Source organism: Pongo pygmaeus, chromosome 2, assembly GCF_028885625.2.
Source record: "Pongo pygmaeus isolate AG05252 chromosome 2, NHGRI_mPonPyg2-v2.0_pri, whole genome shotgun sequence".
Classification (NCBI taxonomy): Eukaryota; Metazoa; Chordata; class Mammalia; order Primates; family Hominidae; genus Pongo; species Pongo pygmaeus.
The window spans coordinates 73,264,518-73,281,819 of record NC_085930.1 but is presented as its reverse complement, the minus strand read 5'-3'; the positions used below and the strand labels follow the sequence as shown (position 1 = coordinate 73,281,819).

Sequence of the window (17,302 nt, the reverse complement as noted above, 5' to 3'; positions counted from 1 at the left end):
GGGTAGATCTGTTCTTAAGGTGCTGATTGTGCCTTGCCAAACCATTTCTAGAAGATTGTATATATCCATGAGCATGCTGACAGCACTGATTTTCATGTTGCCCATTTTTGGGAAGATAACCAGATGTCCTGGTGACACAGGCTTCATCTTCATTTCACAAGTAGGACCTTGAGACTCTGGGATGTTCAACATCTTGTCTAAGGTTATGGAGTTCAAAAATGACCTGTCATTATGAAGACTGTCTTGGAACTATGGTCATCGGTGTCTAGGAGAATTTTTCTTTTATTTTTGTGGTTACACAGTAGGCGTATGTATTTATGGGGTACATGAGATGTTTTGACACAGGCACACAATATGAAATACGTCATGGAGAATGGGGTATCCATCCCCTCAAGCATTTATCCTTTGAGTTGCAAACAATCCAATTACACTCTTTAAGTTACTTTGAAATGTACAGTTACATTATTGTTGACTATAGTCACCCTATTGTGCTATGAAATAGCAGGTCTTGTTCATTTTTTGTAACTATCTTTTTGGTACCCATTAACCATCCCTACCTGCCCCCTGTCTTGGAGAACTGATGCCTGAGATAAATGGGTAGCCAGATGCACCTATACTCTGCTCACACACCCAGGCCCCTGCTCAGTCCCACTGCATCCCAAATCCCTTTTGTTTTCTTGCTCTGACAGAGACATCAACTTTGCGATTTCTCAGACTAGGACCAGAGAATAGCTCCAGGAGGTTGGCATTTCATCCAAATTTAGGACGTGATGCTATAGCCTTTCTTCTCCAGCTTCCTGTATCTCCTGCATTTCATGGCCCAAGGCACCTTGCATTCTTATATTTTCCATCCTTACCTGCCCTTTAGAATTGTCCTAGGTCCTAGGAGGAGCTGGTAAAGGCACATAGCTGTCCCTCATATCCTAACCTCTCAGAGGACTTGGTATTGAATGCTGCCTATGCCCGTGAACTTTGTAATTAGAAACAGGTTCAAGTTTTGGGGTTTTCTTTTGCCAGGTACTAGCTGTGTGATTTTGAGCAAGTTAACCTCCCTGTGCCTCAGTTTCTTCTGTAAAATGGGGGTGACAATGGTCCCTATACCTTAGGACACTGAGCTGTGCACATGAAGCACTTAGCACAGTGGCTGGAATATGATAAGGGATATTAACTTGTAGATACCTTGTGGATTGAAACATTGAGTTGATTTTGTAGACAACAAGAGGAGAAGGAAGGTGTTTTAAAATCCAGGCGCTACCCTTATGCTGACTAAGGTGTTAGAGGCTCACAGCTCACATGAGAGGGTGATCTTGCCTGAAGCACATGATTTTTAAGTGGCTGGAACCTGGGAAACCGAAAGGTCAGTTCTCTCTCTCCTTTGTGTGTGGCAATGTTAACCCCTTAGTGCCTTGTTCAACACTGGCTCTCTTCCCACGCGGTTCATTCGCTTATTTAGTTCAATTCATATCAGTGGAACTCATATTGGTAGAGTGACCAGGTAGGAGCTTGGTTTCATTACTCCACATCACTAATCTACCAATTTTCATTGTTTTAATGTGACACTTATTACAAATGACTTTTTCTTTTCTCAGTCTTAGGTAATAATGTGTGGGAATTTCTGACTGAGACAAACATCTGATATTTGTTTGCATACTGTAGGTGTAAACTGCTGGAAAAAAACTGGTATTATTTTTAAAAAGGGTTGCACAGCCAAATGTTAAAGCTGAAGAAGTGACGTTATTTGAGAAGTCATTTTTTTTTTTTCCTTCTCTGCAATCAGATTTCTCAGCCTGGTACATTGTGAACAGCTTAGTGCTGTTGAGTAATTTATATCAAGATGATTAGGAAGGCTTTTCTCTGCAGATTTTAATTTTTCTTAAATTAAACCACTGGCTCAGACAAACAGAATTTTCCTTGAACCCAAGTTTTCACATTAGGGATTTGCATAACTTTTAATAATTCTTATCCATTTTCCTTTTCTATCCCCTCTTACCTATAATTCTCAGTCTTTATTCTTTCAAAAAAGGAATGAATCTCATTTAAAAAAAAAAACAAAAAACCTTGCTCTCTGGTTTTTCTTCCTTGCAGTTTAATTGTGTGTGTGTGTGTGTGTGTGTGTGTGTGTGTATAGAGAAGGTGAGATGAATATGTGCCGAAAACCTTATAATTAAAAGCAAAAAAAAAAGTTTGTGGGGTGGAATGTGTGTGTGTGTGTGTGTGTGTGTGTTTTCCCCAGAATGAGCACATTTCATGATATTCTCTTAGGGGGAAAATGTACCATTTGATGCATCAGTTGCTATGGTAACTGCTAGGGTTTTTCTGTTGAAGAAGAGACAAAATGGTAATGTGAGATCCCTTTGTAACTTGAGTTTGGCATCCAGGCTGCATAAATGTGGAGTTCCTGTTCCTGGCGTCCACGTGCTCCTTTCATTACCTCCTGCTTGCTTGATTGCAGACTGACCAGGGTCTTGCTGTTCACCCTCAAAAACACGAAGTGGGGGATAAAAAAAGCCACCACCAGAAATTGAAAATCTAAGCAAGTCACTCTAGCTCCAAGTGGAATTGTGGTACACAGGCTCCAGTTGAGACCTCCTTAAGAGATGTGTGTTTGTTGACTGGTCACAACCGTACTGCCTTTGACTTGACCAGTCAACCCTCTGCTCTTTCAGATTCCTGTTGCGATGGCTACGTTAGCTGTCTTCCCTGACTGCAGCTTACGGGTCTCAGCCCAGCCATCTAGCGCTCAAACAATGTTCTCACAGTGCCAAAGGGGATCCAGTTAGAGACTCAGGATGGTCAGCTGCCAATCACTCAAAGTGATTGGAACTCAAAGTTGCTGGAACTCAAAGTCTGTGTCATATTGAAAGAAAATCAAATAGATGCATTATAATATTTAAAAAGGAAAATCATATTTAATCTATCATATTCAACATGGAGACAACCTTTTCTTTCCCTCAATTCTTTCTTCATAGGCTTTCTTGAATGTAGCTTTCAAACTTGTGCTTCTCTTATGAGGTCAGCCTTTTTAAATCACTGTGTTCCCAGTGACTTCTTCAGAGAGTGCTGATGTGTTTACACTGGTGCCTGAGACTGGAATACCAGTAAAGTTGTATCTTTGTTCCGGAATGGGGTCTTCTAAGTCATTAAAGAATCTTGCACTGAAACTTTCTTCCCCACCTGTGAGCAGTTTATTTAAAAAGTACTTAAAATACCACAAGTAACTTACCCATTTGAAGTACTCTTGGAATTTTGAATTTACAGTTGGTCCAGTGGGAAATGAGTTTCATGAGCTGATAGAAGTTACCCTCCTTTGCCGAACTATGAAGAGAGACATATTTGTGGGTGGAATGGAGAGAGGAAATTTGGGATTTTTTTGTTTTCTGCACATTCATTTAAAAATCAGTCCCCTCCCGTCTCCCCTGTTTATCCCATCCCAATCTGTCCCTGGAATCTTTAATTAGCAGCATGAATTAACAGAGTAGATAAACCCTTTCTGGGACTTTCGGTGGTTTTGATGATTGACAGGAGCCAAGAGTTTCCTGCCTATCTCCTTTCTTCCTTGGTCCCCCACTTCTCCCAGGGTGCCTCGCATTTCCCAGGGTCCCTGCTTCAGTCTGCTCCCTCTCATCTTGTTTTGCAAATGCCTCACTTGAAATCTCCAGACCTATTCTCGGAGCTTATTAACAAATCATTTTAAATTCTACTGACTCATGGTTCAGTTGCAGGTCTCTTCAAAAGAACTCTGGAGTCTCTGTTTCAGAGACCTGCTAGATTTCAACACCTTTCCTCTCGGCCAGACTTCTTCTCCCTCACCTCTCTTGATGATGCACCAGAGGAACTCCATGACTTGCTACTTTGATTCTGGAAAGGAGTCCAGGGAATATTTACACAGCCTTTGACTTTTAGAACCTTCAAATTAGGAGGTGGTCTTGGGGCCCCTTAGGAGCGCGGCTGAAAGTGTAGAGCTGAGAATGCAGAATGCATGCTGCCTCTGGTTACTGGCTTGCCAGTATCCCCCAGTATTACTGAACAATGGAGATTTTTTTTTGGTTAGAGTAATAACAAAGAGTTACTATATCCCTGTTCAGGACTCTTTGATATTTATATTTTTGAAAAATTTTATTACAGAAAGGTTGAAATGTATATAAAAGGAGTCAGAAAGGTTTTGAAACCCCTATTCATAACTCCGCTTCAACAGCAACTGTCAACTCATGCCCACTCTTGTCTCACTTATATCCCTCGCTGCTTCCCCTTCTCTCCTGTATTGTCTTAAAGAAGATTCCACACAAAATGCCATTTTATCTATGTTGGGTTTTTTTATATATTTGATATCTGCCACTCATGTCCACTAATTTATTTCCTATAGCATTATGGGTTTTTATTATTGTTTTTGTTTGTCTTTTGTTTTTTTTTAACCATTTGGCCCATTGACTATTTTTGTAAGAAAGGCTTACTCTTGGCTTATTGTATCATCTTACTCTATTACTCTGATATCTTAATATTTTTTCGGACCTTGGGAATAAACCTTGTGCTTGAAATAACATTTTTATATTGCTATGTGGAAGCTGACCTGTAAGCATTTTCAATTTGTCTTAATTTTATCAACTTACCCCAAAGGGATTTTTGTTTGTTATTGTTAGTTGTCCTTCAAAATTACTGTTCTGTCTTATCTTTGTGTGAGAGGGTACTTCAGTCAATATTTTAGATTGCTACCAGTTTTTAAAAAACATCTGGTTTTCTGAGAAAATATTGAAGTTAACTTCAGAGTTTCTAAATGCTTCTATTAATAATTTATTTTTTCGCCAAGTGAAACTGGGCCAATTATAACTGAGTACCCCTGTGTGTTTTGAATATTCATCACTCAGTTATGCATTAAATGCAGAACCTGATTTTATTATCCTGTTTGAATTAAGGGTGAGGCGCTCAGGCAAATTCTGGTCAACCGTTACTATGGAAACATCAGACCTTCGGGAAGAAGAGAGAGCCTTACCAGCTTTGGCAATGGCCCACTGTCACCAGGAGGACCCAGCAAGCCCGGGGGAGGAGGTATGCTTTGTGGTGTAATTAGCTTCATGTGTGAATCAAGTATGTTCTATGATAGCTGCATGTTTCCTCCTAACAGGTTGAAATGCTAACAACAGATGAATTTGTGTTGCAAGTATATTTTTTAGCAACTTGTTTTGTCTTTGGTCTACCATCAAATTGATGTCTAAACATATTTTCCTGCAGACTAGCATTTCCCTGCAACTAGATGGTGGCTAAGCCTTTTGCTCCTCCTTCCCATGCAGTGACCATCTTGGTGATATTTGAATGATTTGAGGGATTTGATTTTATTGCACTTTGTCCCGTGGTTGTTAGGACTCTTGTCTTTCCATAAAATGATGAGGATATTGGCACCCAGGATAGTGAAAGCTGCCATTTATTATACATTTACTGAATGCCAGGGGCTTTCCTAAGTGCATTGCATTCTTTGTCTCATTTTCTCCTCCCAGCTACTCATTATATGATAGGTACAGTCTATCCCAGTTCCACAGAGGAAATGGAAGCTTGTTAGTGGCTGGTCTGTAATTTCAGCCTGGTATATCTAATTCTAATGCCCATGCTGTGTACATCCACAAACTCCTATGGGAGTTTACAAAAAAAATCACTGTACAGAAGTGCTTACTTTAAATCAGTTTAAGCACAATTACAGGTAAAAGATACAAAAACATGGAACTCAAAGGTGAGTCTTACCTAGTTTGTGTTTTTAGGCAGTGCTCAAGGCGCAGATGTGAGTTGCCTGATTTCCTGTCTTATGGTGATGACTGTGGGGCAGCTTCAGATCCTTGGTGGGTTCCATGTATAGCACAGAAATACTCAGTGTACACTTAATTTGTCCTAGCACATGCTAAGGAGGAAGCTTGGACTTCTCACTAAATGAAAACTGGAAGCATAGCTGCCCAGTTCATGGAGCTATGCTGGCTTCAGTGAAGATGCAGTTCTCAAGGCATCCTAGAGATGGGAACTTGGCCTTTCAAATCCAAAAATCGATGCAGAGGTTCTTCACATAATCTCTCAAAACCATTCTCTTTACTTTCTGTAGTGAGGTCATTTAACAATTATGTGAAGCCCTTGGGGAGGCATCATGACAGGGATTTGGAAATGCAAGACAGACTCTGCTCTGAGAAGCTGTAGCAGAGAGAATGTGCAACCCAATTTCTACCTTGTGCTATAGATATAAGGACAAGTCAAGGACAAGCAGCATAAAGGAGGTGACATTGGAATTGAGTTCTGCATGAAAAGACAGATAGACAATTTTCTGCTTTTTGAAGCTGATCAGCCCATTTCTCCATGTGCGTTCATGGTTTGGTTATTGCCAATAGTAATACAAGGCAAGTCCTTAAATATGTACCTTCCAAACACAGTCAGAATCCATTCTAAATGGCATAGGTCCTCTCTTAAGTATATTCATCTCCTCTGAAGTGCAGTGAGAACAGGAACTTTGTTTTGTTCACTCCCCTATCCCCAGCTCTTGGCTCCATGCCAAGCAGTGAGCAAACATTTGTTGAATGAGTAAACAGATAAATTATGTAAAAGAGTAAGTTGGGGGTTAGAGTGGGCTTGTTGAAAAGAGAGCTAAAGTGATCATTATAGGCTAAGCTTCCTTGAAAGTGTTCTAAGAAGTGTTTGACTTTGGTTTGTTTCTGAAACCAGTGCTGAACTCTGCCACAAGTAATTGTGTTTTAATGTAAGGGAGAGTCTTTGCTGGCTGGCTTTAGGTCCCTTGCTGGAAATGTATCATTCTTTTTTCATCTTACCTGTCTGAATTCAAACACCATCTCTGCTGCTGACAAGCTGGGTGTCCTTGGGCAAGCACCTTCATCGCTCTGTGTTAATAATCAGTATTTTCCTTGTGGGGTTAAAAGGGTTAAAAGAGATGAACATGGGTAAAGCATTTAGTGCATAAAGTGTTGGTGCGTAGTAAGTATGCAGCAAACGTTAGCTGTTCTGATTGTGCTTAGTAAAAACAATATTTCATCTTAGGGGGAGGTTCCGGATCCAGCTCTATGAGCAGGGGTGAGATGAGTCTGGCCGAGGTTCAGTGTCACCTTGACAAGGAGGGGGCTTCCAATCTAGTTATCGACCTCATCATGAACGCATCCAGTGACCGAGTGTTCCATGAAAGCATTCTCCTGGCCATTGCCCTTCTGGAAGGAGGCAACACCACCATCCAGGTAGGAAGGCAGCTTGGCTGCTGGTGTGGCATCTCTGCTGAGCAGGAGGAGAGTCTGTTCTGGGAGCCAGATGCCTGGGTGGTACCAAGACTTGTTTGGGAGACAGCTCATTCTGAGGGCACAAAATTCTGTTTTGAAAAATGAGTTCTACTAGTATCCTGCTGTGATCATTTCATCATAAATCAGACTTGGTTCCAGAACATGAGTTACATTTGAAAACTGATAAAACGCTGAGAATATGCAAAGGAAACTGGCCTAAGATCTAGGACATAGTGGGCACTCCATAAATGTTCGTTGAATAAATGATTGCATGAAGTTTATTTACAGTTTTTCTCCAGGATTGTAGAGGATCTCATCACAAGATGACCAAAAGAGTTTTAACTGTGTGTGCTATTCAGAAGATTTAACTTTTATGTATCTATAGATACCACAGCTGTTGCTTATGAGAAATTTCCCTACCTTTTAACTGGAAGTTTAATAAAGCCAAATCAATTTGAAATAATAGAGATACCAGGCTATGTTAGTCAGAAATGAATAGATGACTTTTTGAAAGGTAGGTATGATATATATTTAAAACTAATAATAAAAACTCAAGTTCTATTTCTAATTCACTTTTTATAGATGTCCTTAAAAACACAATTTTCATGATTTTTTCTTCCACAACAGTCATCTTAGAACATGAATTTTAATAACACATAAATAACATAACTTTTATATATGATCCCTTTAAATATTTTTAATACCTCCTTCATGCACTCTTCCTTCTTTGTTAGCTCTCTGAATAAGAGTTTTTTTTGGACGTGTATCTGTGTACAGACTTGTGTACACATACACACACATATATATTTTGATAAAAGCTTTACTGAGATATAATCCACATACCGTAAAATTCACCCTGATATATATATTTGACCTGACATATTCTTGGCCTTGAATTGAAATTCAGAGTCTCGGTTAATGAAGTCTTGGTTCTTTGTGCAACTTTGAAAAGGGCGTTTCTTCCTGTGAGTCACTGTGCCCCAGGCTGGGGTGCCTGGCTTGGCAGGTGCAGCACAGGTGAAATTTCAGTCCCTGCTTGCTCCTCCAGCCAGCACCCTTGTGCCTTGGCACAACCTGTGCAGCCAACTGTGGTGGCCCTTTTCTTTCGCCTTCCAATCCCCGCTTCCCCCAACGTACACTTTTGAAGTTCATTATCATGTGTTGCACCAGGTTGGGATTTGCGACAATGAGTTAGGCACCTGGGCCAATGGCAAGGCCCATTGCTTGTCTAAGTTGTCACGTGGGCACGAGTCATACACGTTGGGATTGCTTTTTATTTTGTCATGTGTGTGTGGGTGGGTCCTGCAGTCCTTCTCATCAATGGAATGTTGCCCAGCCACTGCTGTGTTCTGGGCTCCTGTGTTGGGAGGAAGCAGAGCTGAAATGCTCCTTGTCTTAGAACCACATGATTTCCTGTGATTAGAGCAGTTGAACTGAATAGTCATTGAGCCCTTTCTGTGTATGCGCTGCTATACCAGGGGCGATGATGGGGCAATGGTTTCCAGACATGGGAGCCAGTTCGTCTATGAGAATTTTCTCCAGGCATAGTCAAGTGTGGAAAATGAGGACAATGTGGTGAATTTTTCATAAACCAATGTATTCAGTTTGAAGACCTGGCCATTTTATTCTGAGATTATATCTCTCCAATCTTTATTCTTAGCCACAGTGTCTTCTTTAATGAAATGGTGTTGATTATGGATGATAGATTTTTTTTTCTGTTGGCCAAATTAGAAGCTGGAAACCCTAGGTTGTTATTCCTTCCCTTCCCCAAATTTTAAAGCTTTACTAGTTTGAAAAATCCCAGAATCTCAGTCTTCAAGAAATTGAACCTCTAACAAGGATACATGGATGTGCACATAGGAAGCTATGTCTCAAGGATGACATTTAGTGCCCTCCAAGAAGTAGAAGTGATGCTGGGAACCACCAAGGAAGAAGGACCAGCATCTCTCTGGGGAGTTTGCAGAAGGTCTGTGGATGAAATGGGCTGTCAAGGATGGACATGGGACTGAAAGGGGGAAATTGGGCATGGACCTGGAGCATAAGGAATCTTTGTCATATTCCATGGTAGAGAGGGCCCAGAGGTGTGAGAGCAGCAGTTGGGTTTCCAGAACAGGGGTTGGGTCTTTCAGACCAAGGAGTGCTATGTAGAAGTGAAGGGCCTTGGATGGGGATTGGGGTTCATATGCAGGAGCAGTGCAGCCCTCCAAGAGGCTTTGGAGCTGTAATGGAGGACTATACACCTGGCAGTATAGGACAGGTAAACTGAGGAAAGCAGGATCCCAAGGAGGCAGTCTAAGAATTAAAAAGTTAATGGGCAGTAATTTATGGAAGAGCTGATGAGAACCTGAACTTAAATCTCTGATAAAAGAGTTCATATCTTGGGAGAGGATATTTTCTCATAATGGCACAAGAGAGCTCTCTGGGTGCTGGAAACATATTCGACCTCTTTGTTTGGGTAGTGGTTACATGAGTGTGCACATGTTTAAAACTCCATGATCATGTCCTTTGCTGGGACACGGATGGAGCTGGAGACCATTATCCTTAGCAAAATAACACAGGAACAGAAAATCAAATACCACATGTTCTCAGTTATAAGTGGGAGCTAAATGATAGGAACACATGGACACTTATAGGTGGAACAACACCCACTGGGCCTTTTCGGAAGGTGGAGGTCGGGAGGAGGGAGAGGATGGAAAAATAACTAATGGGTACTAGGTTTAATACCAGAGTTGTGAAGCAATCTATATGATAAACACCCGTGACACAAGCTTACTTATGTAACCTGCAATTGCACCCCTGAATTTAAAATAAAAGTTTAAAAAAGAAAAAAAACAACAACTCAGTTAGCCATATGCTTAAAATTGGTGTGCTTTACTGTACCTATGTTATATGTCAATCAACAAATAAAAGAAATGAGGGCAGGGAATGAGAGTCTGAACCTTGCTGGGACTAAAGGGGTGGGGGTGAGGGACAGGATATCACGAACAGAGACCCTGTCACTCCCTGCACCAGGCCCAGGCCCGGACCTGCTGATACTTGGTAAATGTTGGCTGAAATGGCATCTGATTAGACGTGGAAGAGAAGTCAGAGGTCCCATTAGGCTCTGGGCTTGGCATCGGGATGACCAGGTGCACAAAGGCACCATTAATTAAGGACTAGCAATGAAGTATAGTGGCTGGTGGGGCTGAGGGCCGCCAGCACTGAGGCTCCTGGGGAGATGATGTCTGTGGCTCTGGTGAGATGCCATGTTTTTCATGGAGCACCCTGATGGTGACAGCCAGGCACACAGAAGCTGTTTTTCCTTCAAGTTCTTTATCTTGTAAGGTAATTATTAATATTAGTTTCATGTTTTCACACATTTATTACTCATACACCCAGGCTCTAGATGAAATGCCATGATGGAGTTACAGCAGTTCAGCCACGTGTGGAGCAGGGCTGTTTTCTCTTGGGGGTACTCAGGGGTGGTGTGGGGGCCTGTGGACCCATGCCAGGATGGAAGGGTGCGGGTGTGGCCGCACGCACATGCTGTTTTCGCCTCCCCGCTTCTGTGACCCCTGGGAGGCCCAGTCTAACCCAGTGTCTCATAGGAGGCTGATGGTTCCAGGAAAATGTCTTCTAGCCTAGACTTGACTTGTCAGAGCCCCTTGGCCCCAAGCTTCTCTTTCTCTGGAGAAAATGATGTGGAACTAGGGTTGTGTCTGGGGCCAGTTAAGGACAGGAACCTTGAAGCCCCAGGGGGAGTGATTCAGAGTTTCGTCTTGCTGTTGAGAAGTTGGTTCAGAGTAGTAAGTGGCCAGCTGGGAAGTGAGCCTGACTTGGGCTAAGACCGCAATGCGGCAATTAATGATTGCTGAGATGCTTTGCTCCACTGAAGACATGGTAGGTTCTTGCCGGAGCTGATGGAGCACGGTCACTTCCTGTTCAGTGCGCCATGGAGGGCCTCAGGAAGGGAAATGGGTCTGTGGTCAGCTGGCCTTCTTGAGATCCATGTTTCCTGATGACAGGTGGTAGAAAGGGGAGTTGCAGGGAAGCAGGCAGGCCTACACAGTTCCAGAAATGTATACAGTCTGCTCTCTATGTTTGTCGGTTCTGCATCTGTGGATTCAACCAACTGCAGATTTAAAATATTTAGGGAAAGCTGGGCACAGTGGCTCAAGGAAACAGAAACTCAAGGAGGTTATGACTTACTCAGAGTTCCACAGCTGGACAAAACCCATGATAAAATATCCTGTACCTCTTGTCTGTCCCACCTCCACCTGTAGTTATCTGTCACTGAATAACTAACCACCTAAAAATTTAATAGCCTAAAGCAATGGCCATTTTGGTGCCTAGCATGATTCTGTGAGCTTGGGCTCAGCTGGGTGGTTCTTTTGTTCTGTGTGATCTTGGCTGGGTCTGCAACCATCAGCGGGTTGACTGGTCTTAGAACAGCTTACATGGTCACTTGTATGACTGTGGCCGTTGGTGCTAGTCCTTTGCTGAGAGCTCAGCTGGGGGTACTGCCTGGAGTGCCTTGGTTCTCTGTGTGGTTTGGGCTTCTTAGAACATGGTGACTAGGTTCTGAGAAGCAGTATTTCAAGAAGCAGGAAGTGGAAGCTACTAGCCTTTTCAAAGCCTGGGTTTAGAATTCCTAGAATATCACTTCTACCACATTCTATTGGTCAAAGCCAGATACAAGGCCAGCCCCATTTCAAAGGCGGGGAGAGAAACTCCACCTCTTATTGTGAGGAGGGTATATGTATAAAAAGAGAGAATTGTTGGGGACCACCTTTGGGGACTGGCTCCCTCACCACCACCCCCATTATAATCGATTGAGCACCTACCATGGGTCAGCCAGGCCCCCAAGCTGGATGCTACAGCTGCAGGAAAGGGAGACACCATTGTCTCTGCAGTTGAGGAGTTTGGATCTCCCTGGATACTAAATCCCTTCTTTGCAAAAGTGTCGACTCTTGTCTTTCTCCTTTTGGATGTTGTAAGAAAATTCAGTCCTGCCTTAGGATAAGCTCACTGGGAATCACAGCACTCCAGAAATTCTAGATTTCATTGTCCAGACCCTAGAGGATTCAATTTATGGGAATCCACAAATAATGACATACAATGCTTGCTAGGCACTCTCATGGAGGGTTTGCTCCCTTATTATGAAACCCTGTCATCCATCACATCATCACCTAAAGCCCTGAAATGCCTGGAAGCCAAATACAGGTTACTTCCCAGTCTGGCATAATGGACTCCCAGGGGTGGTGTCCCCAAGTCTCCCAGCATCTTTTCTTCCTGCCCCGGCTCCTGCAATTGTGATAACATCTGAGGGTAAATCGTGACTCCCAGACTTCTCCTACCTGGCTGCCATCAGAGCAGGCTTCACATTGAACCCTCTGCTTATGGGAACAAGGAGACAGTACCACAGCCCATGGATTTTCCAGAAACGGGTGACACGTTGTCAGGTGATAGGATCACGCTTGTCTTGAAGAGAACTTCCTGCTTTCTTTCTCCCCACTCTGGTGCCACCCGCTTCCTGCCAGCCCCCAGAAGAAATATTTCCTTGTGGCTTGATGTTTTGTAGCAAGTGGGAAACTATAAAATAAGCATTTGCTTATGAATTAATTTTTGGCACACACGGGGCTCAGCAGGGCTCACGGCACTTTCATATCCGTCCTTCGAGTCCTTGCCAATTTCTATGTTCCTTCCTCCTAAGATGTTCCCACCAGCGCCTGGGGGAAGTTCCCTTCGCTTCCTCTTCCTTACAGAAGGACAGGGGCTGTCCTTACCTGGAATGAAGAGGAGGACAGGCTATCTTTGGACATACCTCGTTTTTTATTTTTGTTTTTTTAAGCCAATACAGATGTTTTGGGATATATATGCTGACATGACCATAGAGAACCTCCTAGCACATTATGGGGATAGATAGTTAAACATTTTTTTGGACTAATTGCTTCTGGTTTCAGAAGCACCAGGAATTTCATGTATCAAATGGCTGCCCACGTCTATTCCTATGCCAAAGTCTAGTCTACAGACACACCCGAAAAGGGTTTTCTTTTCTGCACGTAAGCAGCTAGAGATGCAAAATGTGAGAAGTGCTCCGTCAGGAAACTGGCCTGCAAATTCAGCAGAGAGAGTGATCCCTGGTTCATGAGGCCTTTCCTACACCACACTCTTTTTTTTTTTTTTTTTTTTTGAGGTTGGCTTAAGAAATCAGCCCAAGAACCAGTGTTAGATAGGAAATCTCACATCCCTTCCAGAAGTCCCGCAACACAGTGTGGGAGGGACACGTTGGCTGGGCTATCTCTGACCCCAGTTAGCAAAGAGATGAGGGCGGAAAGGGCAATTTGATTTGCCTCTGCTGGAAACGGAAGGCCAGTTTGTGAGGAAGATCAGCCTTGGTTTGACAGGGCAGTCACCCTGAGGAGGAGGAAAAGATTGGTGTGTGAGCAAGTTACGTAAATGGGTGTTGTTTTTGGCAGGGAAGTCAGGAATGAGTCACTTCTGAGCAGTGTTTTCTAACCTCAGGTTTTATCCATGTGGGAAAGGAGTGGAGCCAGCAGTGGAGTCAGGGCAGCTCTCCTCCTGCATGTGGGGGTTCGAGAGCTGTTGGCATTAAAGAAAGAGGGAGGCAGTGACTTGTCCCCAGCAGGCATCCCCAGAGACACTGCCCTTCTGCGGAAGCTGTGAGGGGTCAGCAAAGCCGCCCCAGGTTGGCTCAAGGACCAGCTTGGCTCGTTTGAGAAATGGTGGCATAAAGGTTAGGGACTCAGGGAGGACCCCCTGGAAGGAGAGAGCCTATCACATGCAGGCCTCCAGACCACAATATTTGTGCTGGAATTCTAGCTCTGCCCCTGCCAGCCTTGAGGGACCTTGGGGTTTGTCAGGGCCACTTTGAAACTCAGTTTCCTCATCTGCAAAATGAGGGTTGGAAAAGCCTAGTCCCTTCCTTATGGAGTTACAAAGAACATGGGGGTAAAGTGTGTGGTCTGGTAGACATGTGGAGCTGCTGCCAAGGCTGCTGATTTTGTGGTGTGGGTACAGCCTGGGCTCAAGCCCTGCCTCCTGTATGCCCACCTCAGGACTCCTGGCGAAGTCCACCTCACACATCCCACTGGAGTCCACCTCACACATCCCACTGGTTCCTGACTTGGAGAATAGGATGGTGACAGTTCCCACCTCAGAGAACTCCTGAGATGTTTTCACAGACTATTTATAGAAAGCACCTCACGTGGCATCTGGCCAATACAAAGATCTCAAGATGATGTGGTTCTTATTTTTATTTGTTCATATATATTTTTAAGAGATAGGGTCTTGCTATGTTGCTGAGGCTAGACTTGAACTCCTAGGCTCAAGCAATCCTCCTGCCTCAGCCTCCTGAGTAGCTGGGACTATAGGTGCTGACCACCATGCTCGGTTCTGATTAATAATATTTTTATTTATTTTAAATACATGCTGTATTTTGTGAAATTTGTTTTCTGTCTAAAATCCTACTTCTGATATTTTCTATTTTTGCATAGTGGTTTATCATCCAGCGGACCTGGGGGACGCTCTGTTTTATGTTATTTTCACACTGAATTGATCCAAGTCCTTCTGACTGTATATTAAAAATGATTTTAGAACTCCAGGACATTGGGAAATTTCATTGCCTTGGGTACAGGTTATTTAGGTTGGTGCAAAAGTAATTGCGGTTTTTGCCACTAATGGTAATGAGAGACATTCTGGGATGAAGCAGAAAGAAAAACAGCAATCTAGTCACTTCTTTGTGGTTTGAAGTGCTCCCTGGCCCAGGCCATTGTCTTGTCTGTCCTTTTTTCCTTTCCTTTCTTTCCCTCTTTCTCTTCCTTTCCTCCTACTTTATCTGCCTTTGACCTGAACACCTCACACCCTTCTTCACCATTCCCAGGAAACTGGACTGTTATTGAACAAGAGTCCTTGAGGATTATTGGTCTAAATCCAGGTCTTAAGGAAGAAGCTCAAAATTCAAAAGTCGTTCGTTACATTCTTAGGCATATTAGACTTGAGTGAGCCCTCCTGCAGAAGAAAATGGCAGTTCCCACAGCTCTGCCCTGGTCATCCTTTGCGCAGCTCTCCAAGTGATGGCAGACAGTAGGTAATGCATGCACTTACTGGCATTCAGTTTCCCAGTTCGGGGCAAGAAATTACTGCAAGAATTGTCAGCATCATTCAACTGTGAGTCCTTCCAGGTTGGTTATAAGAGGCACAATCCCTTTGAGGTGGTCCCAGGGGAGAATGTGCATCCTGGTTCATGCTTCCAGAGGAGCTGGAGACCCAGCGTGATTTTTCTTCTTTCCTGAGTAGCAGAGCCAACAATATGGGCAGAAGTGGACAGTTACATACATCTGCTTGTCTGGCCTTCCATGAGAGGACTGCAGTTGTTGAGGGGGAAGGGGAAGGGGAAGAACTTTGGAAGCAGAATGTTAATCTCCTTCCTTTCTGCGAAACCTAGAAGCAGGAATTTGTTTCTTGTTCGTTTGTCTGTTTGTTTGAGATGGAGTCTCACTGTGTCGCCCAAGCTGGAGTGCAGTGGCGCGATCTCAGCTCACTGCAACCTCCGCCTCATGGGTTCAAGCAATTCTCCTGTCTCAGCCTCCTGAGTAGCTGGGACTACAGGTGCCCGCCCCCACGCCCAGCTAATTTTTTATATTTTTAGTAGAGACAGGGTTTCTACATTTTGGCCAGGCTGGTCTTGAGCTCCAGACCTCAAGTGATCCGCCTGCCTCAGCCTCCCAAAGTGCTGGGATTACAGGCGTGAGCCACCGCGCCGGCTAGGAATTTGTTTCTAAGAGGAGATGTCTTCAGAAAGAACCTCAGGTTTTCCACGGTCTCTAAAATTTTACTGAAAGTCAGAGAAAAATGACAGAGAAGACCTGGAAATTTTTGTAAAGTGAGGCATCAATTCGTTTTATCCCACTGAATCCTCAACAGGTCCAGATATTCCTTATTTCTTTCTCTTCCTTCTGCTCTAGCAAGAGGTCTGTGTTCTTCCTAACTTTCTTTAGTGACTTCCGAGTGTGAGATGCCTCTTGGGAACTGCCAGGCAGAGGATTGGTCAATCCTCCTCTGGAGGTTCAGGGATTAGTAAATGGTAGCCCACGGGAAAAATCCAGACAGCTGCCTGTGTTTGTAGATAAAGTTTTATTGGTGCATAGCTGCAGTTTTTCCTTTGGGATTGTCCTAACTGCTTTCCTGCTTCAAGGGCAGAGTTGAGTAGTTGTGACAGAGAGCTGTGATGACCCTCAGCGTGTGAAATGTTTACCATTTGGCCCTTTGGAAAAATGTTTGCTGACCCTAGGGTTTGTTTAATCTTTACTATGTAGATGTTAAACTGCCTAAGGGAAAGAACCACGGTATTTCCCCTTTGTTCTGTGCTCCTCACCCCCTGGTATGGCAATTTTTAAGTAAATATTCACCAGATGAGCAATATCCTAAGTCCCAAGATATGTTGGCCACTTACTCAGCTAATAAATGGGAATTCAGGGAAACAGGCTGGGTCCTGCTTCCCTCCCTCCCTCCCTCCTTCCTTCCCTCCCTCCCTCCTCCCTCCTACCTTCCTTCCTTCGTTCCCCTCTTTCCCTGTTTCCCTCCTTCTCTTTCCTTCCTTCCTTCCCTTTCTTTTCTTCTTTTTCTCTTTGTTTTCCTTTCTCTTTCGTTTTCTTTCTCTCTCTTTCTCACTTTTTTTTTCTTTCCCTCCTTCCCTCCCTCCCTCTCTTCCTCCCTCCCTTCTTTCCTTCCCTTCCTTTCCTTTTTTCCTTCATTTTTTTCTTTCTTTTCTTTCTTCCTTTTGGTGGGGGCAGACAGGGTTGTTTTTTAAAAGACGTTTTCTTTCCTAGAGTGATCTCTGCTTTCCCCACATAGCCTCTGCCAGGATGTACTCCATCACCCCAGTTTACTACCTTTCAACACAGATTCGGGAGGCAGATAAAGCAGGACATTCCTTAGGGAATTGTATATGTAGCCTGAGAGTTCAGACACCTGCGATTACAGACTTTTGATCTGTGAGCCCCCTCTGACCGTCCTACCGCAAAGCATCACGTTTTCAGGTTAGTCACTCC

General features: G+C 43.6%; 1 protein-coding gene across 11 annotated transcripts in view; it reads left to right on the top strand.

Annotated features, from left to right (window-relative positions):
• ITPR1 (inositol 1,4,5-trisphosphate receptor type 1) overlaps positions 1 to 17,302 on the top strand; it is a 363,735-nt gene that overhangs the window by 244,518 nt on the left and 101,915 nt on the right. For all 11 annotated transcript variants that reach the window (XM_054482499.1, XM_054482497.1, XM_054482492.1 and 8 more), the window contains 2 exons: positions 4,911 to 5,043; positions 7,021 to 7,211. In XM_054482499.1, the coding sequence (XP_054338474.1) occupies positions 4,911 to 5,043; positions 7,021 to 7,211 (324 nt within the window). The remainder of the gene's footprint in view (positions 1 to 4,910; positions 5,044 to 7,020; positions 7,212 to 17,302) is intronic.